We start from the raw sequence: 13,632 nt of genomic DNA on the forward strand, positions 1-13,632 counted from the left end.
CCTCTACCTGCAGCACCAGCTTCCTGTATGGGCACTGGTTATAATTCCGGCTGCTCCTCTTTGGATCTAGCTCTCTGCTATGGCCTGGAGAAGCAGTGGAAGATGGCCCAGATGCTTGGGCTCTTGTCTCACGTGGGAGACCTGGTAGAAGTTCCTGGCTCCTGGCTTTGGTTTGGCACAGCTCCAGCCATTGCAGCCATCTGGGGAGTGAACCAGCAGATGGAAGACCTTTTTCTCTGTCTCTCCCTCTCACTGTCTATAACTCTTTCAAATAAGTAAGTAAAATCTTTAAAAAAAAAAAAAAGTCAATAAGAACTTTTGGAGATGAAAACTTCAATCATTGAGATAAAAAATTCAATTGAGTGGCCCACATTGTGGTGTAGCAAGTAAAGCTGCCAACTGATATGACAGCACCCCCTACTGGTGCTGGTTTGATACCCAGCTGCTCCACTTCCCATCCAGCTCCCTGCTAAGGTGACTGAGAAGGCAGCAGAGGATTGCCCAATTGCTTGGTCCCTGCATCCATATGGAAGCCTAGAAGAAGCTCCTGGCTCCTGGCTTTGAACCTGCCCAGTCCCAGCCATTTTGGCCATTTGGAGAGTGAACTAGCAGATGGAATATACCCCTCTCTCTCTTTCTCTCTCCCACAACTCTGCCTTTCAAATAAATAAATAAATAAGTATTTTTAAATAATGCAATTGAGAGCTTCAACAAAATAGATGAAGCATAAAAAGAATTTCTAATCTTTAGGACAAGATTTTTGAAGTAACACAACCAGACAAAAATAAACAGAAAACAAGAAGAATGAGAAACTCTAGGAAACATATAGGATATAGAAAAGCAAACAAATTTTATATTACAGGGATACCTGAAGGAGCAGAGAATAAAAAATAAATTGAGATTCTGTGAGATTCTGTGTAATGAAATAATATTTGAAATTCTTGAAGAAGATAGGAACATATAAATACAGGAAGCTCAAAGGACCCCAAGCAGATTCAATCAAAAAAGACCCTAACCAAAACATACTATAGTTAAATCATCAAAAGCTAAGAACAACGTGAGAATCCTAAAGATAGTGACAGAAAAACGTTGTTACATATTAAGGAAAACCCATTAAACTAACAGAAGACTTCACAACATAAACTGTGCAAACCATAAGAGAACAGGATGATACATTTTAGCTTTTCAGAAAAAAAAAGGCAAAACAACAACAAAAAACTCTTCTAACCAAGAATACTATATCCAGTAAAGTTATTTTTTAAAAGTGAAGGGGAGGAGCTGGTGCTGTGGCACAGCGGGTTAACGCCCTGGCCTGAAGTGCCGGCATCCCATATGGGTGCTGGTTCAACACCCGGCTGCTCCACTTTCAATCCAGCTCTCTGCTGTGGCCTGGGAAAGCAGTGGAGGATGGCTCAAGTCCTTGGGCCCCTGCACCCATGTTGGAAACCAGGAAGAAGCTCCTGGATCCTGGCTTCGGATCAGTGCAGCTTCAGCCATTGCGGCCATTTGGGGAGTGAACCAGCAGATTGAAGACCTCACTGTCTTTCCTTTGTCTCTCCTCTCTCTGTGTAACTTTGACGTTCAAATAAATAAATAAATCTTCTTTTTAAAAAAAGTGGTAACTATTAACAAAAAAATAAAAAATAAAAGCAAAGGGGAAATAAAGTCTTTCACACACAAACAAAAACTGTGAGAAGTCACCACCACCAGACCATTCATACAAGAAGTACTGAAAGGAGTCCAATGTTGAAAATAAAAGGATTGTAGCACCATGAAAACACATGACAGTAAAAAATTCATGCACAGGGCGGACAGTCAAAAGTAAAAAAAAAAAGAGAGAGAGAAGAGTATTTGATCGTATCATCATAGAAATCTTCCAAAACACAAAGATAAATAATAATAAAGAATGAAGAAACATAACATATAAAATAATCAATAAAATAACTGGAGTTAGTTCTTTATCAAAATTAACATTGAATATAAAAGGATTAAATTCTCCAGTTAGATGATATAATCAAGTGGATACACACACACACACACACACACACACACACACTAATTGCCCCCTACAAGAAACTCACCTCTCAGGAAAAGATGCACATAGACTAAATGTGAAGGGTTGGGAAAATAGATACCAAGCAAATGGAAATAAAAAATGAATAGGAGTAGCTATACTAAAGTCAGATAAAACAGATTTTAAATCAAAAATTGCAAAAAGAGGCAAAGAAGGACATTATATATTGATAAGAAGATCAATTGAGCAACAAGATAACAATCATAAATACATATATTCACCCAACGCAAAACCACTGAAATACATAAAGCAACATTATTAGACCAAAAGGGAGATATGGAACCTCAATACATGTTGTGGGAACTCAACACCCTACTGTCATCAATGGGCAGATCATCTGGAGAGAATATCAACAAAGCTACATTAGAGTTGAATCAAACTGTAGTGCAAATGTACCTAAAAGACATTTATAGAACATTTCCTTTTTTTTTTTTTTTTTTTTTTTGACAGGCAGAATTAGACAGTGAGAGACAGAGACAGAGAGAAAGGTCTTCCTTTGCCATTGGTTCCCCCCCAAATAGCCTCTGCAGCCGGCGCTGCACTGATCTGAAGCCAGGAGCCAGGTGCTTCCTCCTGGTCTCCCATGCAGGTGCAGAGCCCAAGCACTTGGGCCATCCTGCACTGCATCCCTGGCCACAGCAGAGAGCTGGACTGGAAGAGGAGCAACCGGGACAGAATCTGGCACCCCGACCGGGACTAGAACCCGGTGTGCCGGCGCCGCAGGCAGAGGATTAGCCTAGTGAGCCTCGGCGCCGGCCTATAGAACATTTCATTCAATAGCCACAGAATGCATAATCTTCTCATCAGCAGAAGGAACAGTTTCCAGGATAGAGCATATATTAGGTTATAAATAATATTTCAGTGCATTAAAAATTGAAATCATACTAGGTGTTTTTCAGACCAGAAAGGAATAAAGCTAACAATCAACAGAAAGAACAATAGATAATTCACAAATACATGGAAATTGAAAAAATGCTCCTGAATGACCAATGTACTATTGAAGAAATGAAAAATAAGTTAGTAAATTTCTTGAAACAAATGAAAACGAAAATAGAATATATCAAAAGCTGTGGAATGTAGCAAAAGCAGTTTTAAGTGGAAAATATGTAGCAATTAAGTGCATAGATTTAAAAAAAAAATCAAGTAAAAACTATAATGATGCATTTTAAGAACTTAGAAAAGCAAGAACAAAGCAAAGCCCAATGTAGCAAGATTGAAGAAATAAGGGACAGAGCAGAAAAAAAATTGAAATTGATTCTTGAAACAAAATAAAATATCAATAAATCAAAAAGCTAGTTTTCTGAAAGGATAAACAGATAAACTTTAGACAAACTAACAAGGGAAAAAAAGAGAAAATATTCAAATAAATAGAATTAGAAATGAAAAAGGAGACATTACAACTGATACAATGGACCATAACAAACTACGATGAAAACTACAAAATAAGGATAAAAGCAAATATCAAGGAGACAAAAATGGAAATATATTTCCTTCACTGATTGCAAGAACTCATATTATTTAAGTGTTCATACTACTAAAGCAATCTACAGATTCAATGATTTTTTTAAAAATTGATATTTTCTGGAGAAATTATTTGCTCTATTTCTTTCTTTTTCTTTTTGTTTTTGTTCATTTGTTTGTTTGCTTGACAGGTAGAGTTATAGATAGTGAGAGAGAGAGAGACAGAGAGAAAGGTCTTCTTTCCCTTGGTTCACTCCCCAGATGGCCACTATGGCCGGCACTGTGCTGATCTGAAGCCAGGAGCCAGGTGCTTCTTCCTGGTCTCCCATGCGGGTACAGGGGCCCAAGCACTTGGGCCATCCTCCACTGCCCTCCTGGGCCACAGCAGAGAGCTGGACTGGAAGAGGAGCAACCAGGACTAGAACTGGTGCCCATATGGGATGCCGGCGCCACAGGCAGAGTATTAACCAAGTGAGGCACGACACTGTCCCCCCAGATTCAATGATTCAATGCAATCCCTATAGAAAGGTCAATGGAATTTCTTACAGAATCAGAAAAAAATTTCTAAAAATTCTTATCGTACCACAAAAGACCCAGGAGGAAGGAAGAAAGGAAAGAAAGAAAGGAGAGGCCTGCGCTGCAGCTCACTAGGCTAATCCTCCAACTGCGGTGCCGGCACCCTGGGTTCTAGTCCCGGTCAGGGTGCTGGATTCTGTCCCTGTTGCTCCTCTTCTAGTCCAGCTCTCTGCTGTGGCCAGGGAGTGCAGTGGAAGATGGCCCAAGTGCTTGGGCCCTGCACCTGCATGGGAGACCAGGAGAAGCACCTGGCTCCTGGCTTCGGATCAGCGCAGTGTGCTGGCAGCAGCGCGCCGGCCGCAGCGGCCATTGTAGGGTGAACCAATGGCAAAGGAAGACCTTTCTCTCTGTCTCTGTCTCTCTCTCTCACTGTCCACTCTGCCTGTCAAAAAAATAAAAATAAAATAAAAAAATAAAAAACTATTGGATGCTTATTTTAATTCCCCTAAATGTCTGCATTATAATTATGTTAAAATAAGTGCCAGATCATAGGCTGGCTACAGAGGTCTAGGTTTGTTGTTGCTTCTCTTTTCCTTCTTCAGCTGAAGATTTCAATATTTTGGGGTGAACTGTTAAGAATTCTAAGACAAAATAAGAATGAACCTAAAGAAAAGAAACAAATATGATTAGAAGGCAAGAGGGTCTGATTTATGAGGAAAGATTAAAGGAGTTAAGCAGCATAGTTTGGCTAAGTGATGACAAAGGAGAGCGAGATAACAGTCTACAAATATTTGAAAAGCATACACCCAGCAGGGAGGATTTGATATTTATCTTGGTACAAAGTTGTTCAACTGGGCATGAATGGTCAATGTGAAGGAGAAGGGAACTCAAGCTATCAGAGAAACTTCCTGGTTGAAATGTGTGACATCAAGGGACTTATTCTTAGGAAAAATGGCAACTTCCTTACTTAAACTGGTTAAAACAAAGTTTGGCCCACAATGGAAAATAAACTCTTTCTTTGACCAGAACAAAGAAAAAGAATTAGATTGTGTTTCTTTGATTTGAGGGAATTTAAGGACTTTGGGAGATTCTCTGATGTTTATGAAATTAAAAATACTACATTTATGAATAAAATATTTCAAACTATCAAAATTCTTACCAACAAATGGTAACTGTTCTTGTCATCCTCTTCCTATTTGTGTGTGGGTGTGTGAGTGTGTGTAGTGCTTTTGTTGTTGTCACTGGCTTTATTTGTTTCTCTACATTGAACTATTTAAAATTTACTAAAAAAAAGGCATGCAGAAAAAAAAAAAAAACACTCACGCACTCGTGTACTTGCCATCCTGATGAAGTTATCAGGCATTTCCAATGTTAAATCAGCTTTTGTATCCTTCCCTAGTTTTATTTCCTTCCTTCTTTACAAAAAAAAAATAATGTTCTGAATGTGGCTTAGATCATTTCTATTCAGGTCTTTAATAGTTTACCTCATATGTAAGTTTTCTTAAGCAATACATAGTATTGTTCTAAACTGGTACCTTACAATATGTATTCTACATTTAACACTTTTTTTGCTCAACTTTAGCTTTTTGACATAATTCCAGTGTTTTTCTTAGACTTGTAGTTCACTCATATATAGCAGTATAGTATTTCATTGTATAAATATATAAAAAGTTTCCTTCATTGCATCGTAGTGAGTATTTAGATTCTTCCATTCATAAACAATACTGCAATGAACATCCTCATACTGGTTTCCTTGTGCAGAGTGTGAGGACCTCTCCAGGATTGCAGTCATAAAGTGTTTGTATCTCAACTGTACTCAATATTGTTTCTTCTATCATTCACAAGAGTTCCTTTGTACCGCATTCCTAAGATATTTCTTCAGGGGCTGGTACTGTGGCATAGTAGGCTAAACCTCTGCCTGTGGCACTGGCATCGTATATGGCTGCTCCCCTTCTGATCCAGCTCTCTGCTATGGTCTGGGAAGGCAGTAGAGGATGGCCCATGTACTTAGGCCCTTGCAACTGCATCAGGGACCTAGAAGAAGCTCCTGGCTCCTGACTTCAAATCATCTCAGCTCTGGCTTTTGTGGCCATTTGGGCAGTGAACCAGAGGATGGAAGACCTTTCTCTCTCTATCTCTCCCTCTCTCTGTATACAACTCCACCTCTCAAATAAATAAATAAAATTATTAAAAAAAAAGAATATGTGTCTTCAGACTTTTCAATTGTTGCTAATCCAACGATAATGAAAAACTCACTCATTATGGTTTGAATTTGCCTTTCCCTGATTAATATTTATAATGAACAATTTTACTGGAAATGATGCCATTTAAAATATTTATTGACCATGTGCTATGGACTCTTATGCAACAGAATGGGTGCCATGACCACCAGCATGATTTATTTGTTATTCTTTTTTTCACTTTTGTGAACTGCCTGTTAATGTATTTTGTTATATTTCTGTTGGATTGTCTTTTCATTATTGAGTTGAATTCTTTATATGCTTCATGGCAGTGCTGTCTAATATATCTTTATGTTATGATGGAAATGTTCTAAAGCTATATTGTCCAGTACAGTTGCCACTAGACACATATGGCTTTTAAGCACTTCAGGTGTAAGTAGTGTAACTGAGAAACTGAAAATTATCTGGCACATTTACAGTGTTTAGGATTACAATCAAGGCATATGGTATATCTTTGCACTGAAAATTTCCTTTTATACCTGCATTGTTTTCAAATGGAGTATGCATTTCTTATTATGTCTGCTCCTTAAAATTTTACATTTCTGCCATTTAAATTTGACAATTTCCTAATTCTTGCTTTTCACAAAACTGTTCCCATCTCTCAACAAAAAAATCTGTGAGAAAGTAAGTGCCACAGAAAACCTGTTGAGTGTTTTCTCAGTTCTTCCAAGGATGGCCCTTAGATAGTATTAGTCTATATGCATAGAAGATTCCATCCCTTTCCTGCAATGGGTACCTCACAGTGTTAGGGCTGCATTCTCCCTGGGAATCCTGGAACTCTTTGACCTCTTCAAATTTCTACTTTCTCCCCATGGCATTCACTCACAGAAGATGACCTGAATTCTATCTCTGAGGGAAGTCTGAAATCTCCAACAAGTTGTTTCAACCTCCTGCCAAAAAATCAAGTTTCCCGTTCCCCTTCCCAGTTTTGGTGGAAACAGTGCTCCTTCTCTCTAGGGCCAGTTTCTGCAGACTGAAACTCTTCTCTCCCCACCTTCTCGCTGACCTTCTCCTCTTAACTTTCCCCTCTTCCATCTCTTTATAGGATCTATTTTACCAGCACTGGAACACTAGCTTTACTATTCTTCCAAACTAAATTCCAAATCCTCTTTCAATGATTACCCTCAACTTGACCAAAGTTCTCTACACTTGGTACCATTTCCCACTCATTTCATAATTGAAGCCAACCCCAGCTCACCTCTGAAAAGGCTCTCCCTGAGGTCATCAAATTGTCTCCCTTTTCAGTCCTTATATTGAGAACCTTTTGCATTTGACATTTGTGAGCATTCCCTTCTGCTGGAGGCACATTTTATTTCCTCCTAGCTTCTCTGACACACTATTCTTCCCGTTTTACTTCTCCATTACTCCTCAGATATTTCACTGACCTTCCCACTCTCCACAACTCTTTTCTGGTAACCTCCTCTCTTTACATTCATCCCCCACCCTGCCATTTCAGCATTCTTATCTATTCAATCGTCATCCAAAGGAATCTCTCAATCTTTTCCAGACACAACTTCCCTCTTAAAATGTATAGTTTTACAAACAAATCAAATAAATATGACAAGTCACAAACTGAAACTGCTACTTTTCTGATCTTTTCACCTGGTTTTCCTTCAATGTTTCCTAACTAAAATCAATCACTTCTACCTACACCTAAGGCTATGATCCTAATCAAGATCTTCTCCGGGTCTACCAGCTTCCCTTCTTACTCTCTTTTAACTGGCTCTCCATAACATAGCTAGAAAAATTTTATAATACTGAAGTTAGATGACATCATCTGCTTCTGCTGCCTTTCCATTCTAGAATTCTTAACCTAATATTACCATGTTTAATCCAGCACCGACCTGTTACATAGCTCTACTCTCCACCTTAACTACTCTATAGCCATTCTGAAATTGTTTTATTTATTTATTTTTTCAGCAGGATCCTCTTGCTTTGCCTCAATGTATGCCAGTAGTTAATTTTTGGCAAATTCAGAAACATTTTGGGTTGTCACAAGGTCAGGGTGGGCAGTGGGCAGTAATTGCTGGGATCTAGGAGACAGAATCTAGGGATACTGACACTATGAGGCTTCCTATAATGTGCAAGATGTCGCCTACAAACAGAGGTATCTGGGTGCAAATGTACATAGCACCAAGGCTATACATGTGCTATTCCATGTGCCTGCACCACTTTTCCTTCATCTTCCTCTATTCCATTCCTCCTTACTTACTCTCAGTTCTTTTTGAAACATCATTACCTTAAACATGTGGGAAATTTCCTAAATGCCCTCATTTGATCCCCATGAAAGCCTTTATAATTTCTTAAATCACTCGTTCAAGATGTTTTCTTGCTATACTATCAAGCTCTGTGAGGACAGGATCAAATACATACATTTACTGTATTGTCCTCTAGTACCTATTCTCTAAAACACTATGGATATGTTAATAATTTAAACCATGGGTTTAAAATAATAAAACTTTACTCTGAATCTTTTAAAAAGAAAATACATCCTTGAGCCTCATTTTCCCTAGCTGTAAATTAGCAAAGTAAACACCTATTTTTTTCTACTTCATAAATATTAATATGCAAATGAACTAAATCATATGAAGGGTTGCACTGAAAATTTTGTGTTCTGAATAAATCAGATGTTCAGTCAACCTAAAATATTTTTAATTTCAGTTTTGTTATGCAAATATTTTATTGTCATTTTTGAAAGTATTTAGAGTAGCTCTGAACACTTAGAAACCTCTTAATCATGTTAGTTCTTATAATCATCATCATAATATACTATTATTGCTTCAAGAATTTACAGAAAATTCATGGCTAAAGAGCCTAAACAGAATATTTTTATTTTACTAACAAAATCCACAATGGAATTTATAACTGTATTTTTCAAAACAGTAAAAAGTTGACATAAGAAATGATTTTTTCTTTTATTCTATCAACCAAGACTTGACATACATGATGTATCAACTGACCTCTCACAAGTACCACCAGGCTCATCAAACTGGCAGGAAGGACCTGAGAGAAATTATTAATATTCCCTATTGACATAAACTTTTGTTAACCAAAGTGTATTTCTAAGTCAATATTTTTACAGTTTCACAACTGTTTATCAAACAAAAAGCTACTATTTCTTTGATAAAAAGGGCGATGTGGAAGATTTTATTATGTGATTAGTAACTGCATTAAAAGTAGTGGTAAAAAGAAATCAGTCATTTCAGAAGGTTGGGGACTTTTATATTTTTTAAGATAATATGTTTGCATCATTTCACCAAACTAATGGAGTTACACTTTACCTCAGGTCCGGCTTTAGCACACAGTACATTGTCTCAGCCCTCAGTCCTGTGGCACCCTTTTTAATGATTAGTTAACCTGAGGATAATGAAGGCCTTATCATGTGCCTAATTAGCCATGCAGCCCCTAATGGGAGTCTAACTCATTTAGATAATGTCAGTTTGCTGATCTGTTCTTTAAGAAGTGGGTGGAGAGGAAACCTAGAGAGAACGATTATACACGTGTGTGTATGTGTGTGTGTGTACACAAAGTAGTAAAACAAACCATAATACAACACGGCATTTGAGCTTCTTTTCTAAATGGTGTAGTCCAAATATCAATTCTTTCCATATCTTTAGCTTAGGCTTTTGGTTTATATTAAGTGGAAGCTTCTTCCATAAATGAGTCTTTTTGTCCCCCTCAATATCCCAAATATCTGCTATTGATAAGAATCATCAAAAAAGCATCCCTCCTATGTCAATTGGAGCTGTTTAGCAGATTCATGTAAATTCCTTAATTGCCTTAAATATAACTTAGCTGTATCTAAGTCCATAGTCTTCAATGGGCTCTGAACAAATGACATTTATTTCTATATCCCCCAGTGGGAATGATTAACTTGCATTTTTTGGCTTGTAAGACGTATTGTGGCAGGTAAAAAATAGAAATAAAATAATTCTTACCTCATTCTTCAGCTTGCTTCCAGAAAACCTTAAAAATCAGTACATTTTCCATTAGTTAAAAAGTTTCTGCTGCAGCATTCAAGGAAATGCAAAGGACCTTAACAGGTAGTCACTTCATACCACGGTTAGTGAAATAACGTAGAGAAACATGTTTTTCAAAACAAAACATAACAAAACCAAGAATCTATCTCAAATTAAAAAAAAAAAAAAGATAGCTATAGCTATCCTTTAGAAGGTAGTAAAATGAGGACTATTGAGGGAAGCCAGACACCACTTACGGCATGCAAAAAGCAGTTGATGTTACACACTTGTGCCTATTACAGCCTGATGGCTAGTGAGCTGCCATTATTGCTCCTTGTAATATCTGAATTTATTGTTGTATGACCCTGGGGAGTATGTTTTCCACAGGATGCTTTACTTCAAAAAATAATTTCTTTTTCTATGAGCAGTTCCTGGTAAATCATAAAACAGTCTTAGATGCAGTTTTAATTATTCAGAGTTTCTATGTATTTCCATTAGTTTCATTCATTGTCACCCACTTATTAATAACCCCCTTCTGTTGGTTAATGATGGCTTAGAGCAATGGGCTCTTTCTAGTCATGTATGTCTTTCTTTTCACAATGATGTAAACAACTCAGTAGCTTCGCCTTCTCAGGTAAGATGAGTCAAATAGGCATGATTACAGGTGGTTGTAATAAGCTTTTCATTTTGGTAAGCTACTAGTCAAGCACATAGATGTTTACAACAAGCTTTCTCTTAGAAAAAAACACATTTACATTTTCTGCCTTTATTTTATTGAATATAATATGAAAAATGGACTCAGCCTTACAAATACATACTACTTTAAGAACAATTCAGCTCCCTTGATTTCTCCTTTTCATCTTTTTGCACACTTAGTTTAGCATCTATTTCCCTTTATGTATTAAATTGTATAAATTACCTAGTAATTTCACTATATAATTGCAAATGTCCACACACAAAGTTGACACTAATGTCTAATGTTTAAAATAAAACATTTCATCAGAAAAATTAGAAAGATATTTTATTCAATAGATATCATGCATTTTTAAAGAAACAGAATTTGTCTTGAAGATGATGTAAGTCTACCTGGTCAGGCCCTTTCCTGAATAAACGGAGTGGTAATATGCGCTGCTCTCTTTGATGCCAATCCCATAGTAATGATACCTAGGGCAAGGACAGGAACAAGCTCTGTGTTAATAAAGGAATTTACGATAGATAAAAGAGACTAATGTATAATTGAAGTGACACAAGTAGAAATGCAACCCTGGATGACATTGCTTTCCTGATTCTTTTCAATTAGCATCTTAATGCACTTCATCCTACTTTGTGGGTCACTAATCCTACTTATGCTTGTACTTCTGACTCTAGGCCTCCAAAACACAAGATTCTCTTACTGCTAATCCTCTTCAGCCCCTAAAAGCCTTGGTTCCAAACTCTAAAATATGTATATGTAGGCATAGGTCTATGTCAACCATATTCATTAGCAAATTGATTGCTTCAACTTGAGCTTACTAGACTGAACAAGAAGATGGTATGGTTTCCTTTACAGTATATCTATGGGATAGAGAAAAATATGTGCCACTTTATGTGAAGAACACGGATGTCATGATTGGGAATATGTATGAAGCATGTGACACTTTGAACATTATTTTCCACATGAGGAATGAAAAGCCCAATTGTTATTTTCACTTCCAACTTTTGTGCAACAATGGAGAAAAATATAACACAAATCAAACGGAAATTACACATGCAAAGTAAGTATTGTGGATATTCTGCCATGTCAGGGAGAAGTTGGCACTATGCCAGTGGGTTAAGCCACCACTTGAGATACCCACACTCCCCATCACAGCACCAGTTTGAGTCCTGTATACTCTGCTTCAGGTCAAGCTCCATGTTAATGAATTCTAGGAGGAAGATGATAGCTCAAGTGCTTGCACCTTTGCTGGATTCCTGGCTTTTGCCTGATCTAGTCCTGGCTGTGGTAGGCATCTGGGGAGTAAGCCAGTGGAAGGGAGCTTGCTCACTCACTCACTCTCTCTCTCTATCACTCTGTCCTTGAAGTAGATGAAAATAAATACATAAACATTTAAGGAAATATGTCAGTGATTCATGAGCCACAGTCAAGCATAAAATCCCACTGATTCTAAAATTATAGCTCTTTCTCCTAAGCTGTAGACACATGACATATTATACACCCATTACAAACACTACAAATATTGTACAAAAGCTAGTCAAATAACGGGTGTGTAATGATGGAGGCCAAAATCCTCTAACTTTTGCTGTCTTTTGTCATCTCCCACCTACCTCCACTCCTCCCCCACAAAACTCCACTATCCACTTGTCTGCCTATCTTTTCAGTTTGCATTCATCGAAGATCAGGAAAGATAAGAGAATGAAGGGGTTTACAACTTAACTCTATTTCAATATGTTATTTCTTGGCATCATCTTCTGCATTTACAGTGAACAAGACAATGAAGGATCGAAGTTTCAAGGCCTCATGAACATAGGATTTGAGCCAGCAGTTCCACCCCTACACATTTTTACTTTCCAGGACAAGAGTACAAATGGAAGCCTAAACATCACATATCTAAATATTTCAAAAATATACACTAAGCTAACAAACTGCTAAGGAAAATATTCCTGCCATCCTGCACTGACAATGTACCTCTACAGTGGTCTAGTAGACAGATTTGAATTTAGAATTCTTAGACTCCTGGATTTTCACATGGGAACAGGGAGGTAGGGAAGACCCGCCTCTCCCCACTGCTCAGCCCTTGCTCCTCTGCCTACATAACTCTTCAATCTAGGGCTATGTGCACTGGTGGAGCCCTGTAGCCTCCTGAGGATGGATTGGGGCAAACAACAGAGTCCCAGGAGGCACACACTGGGGCTATTTGGACAGGGAATTCCAGAGTCCCAGGGAACTAACTATAGGCATCTGCTCTCTGGGTGAACACATTCACTCAGACTACAGACTCCTTGCTTCCAACAGGGGGTGTGTCTGGGGACAACCAGAACAGAGGCTTCCAATGTGTGAGGTCAGGAGAAGGGCTCTCTCTTGTCATGTTCCAAGAGCAGGACTGGGACAGCAAAGTTACCTCTGCTGACACAGGTTCACTTGAGACAGAAAGGATCTTTAAACATAAAAAAAAAAAAAATACACACCTATATTATAACACAAAGTATTTCAAGAAATAATTACTATATTTGGAAACAGTAATGTGGAGTGACTAAGGTAAATGAAGATATTCTATGATTGTGGCAGGCGAGAAAGTAGTTTTCAAGTCCTCAATCTTGGTAAAAAGCCAATGTGAGTCTGTTCATCTGAAGAGAGGAAGCTCAAAGCTGCTCAGTGTCTGCAGGAAAGAAACAAAGTCCCCTG

General features: G+C 37.9%; 1 protein-coding gene across 1 annotated transcript in view; it reads right to left on the minus strand.

Moving 5' to 3' along the window:
• Positions 1–13,632, minus strand: part of RFX6 (regulatory factor X6) — a 62,300-nt gene that overhangs the window by 32,454 nt on the left and 16,214 nt on the right. The window contains exons 5-6 of the mRNA XM_002714772.3: positions 11,337–11,414; positions 10,230–10,257 (exon numbers count right to left, since the gene is read on the minus strand). Coding sequence (XP_002714818.1) covers positions 10,230–10,257; positions 11,337–11,414 — 106 coding nt within the window. The remainder of the gene's footprint in view (positions 1–10,229; positions 10,258–11,336; positions 11,415–13,632) is intronic.

Source organism: Oryctolagus cuniculus, chromosome 5 (assembly GCF_964237555.1).
Source record: "Oryctolagus cuniculus chromosome 5, mOryCun1.1, whole genome shotgun sequence".
Taxonomy (NCBI): Eukaryota; Metazoa; Chordata; class Mammalia; order Lagomorpha; family Leporidae; genus Oryctolagus; species Oryctolagus cuniculus.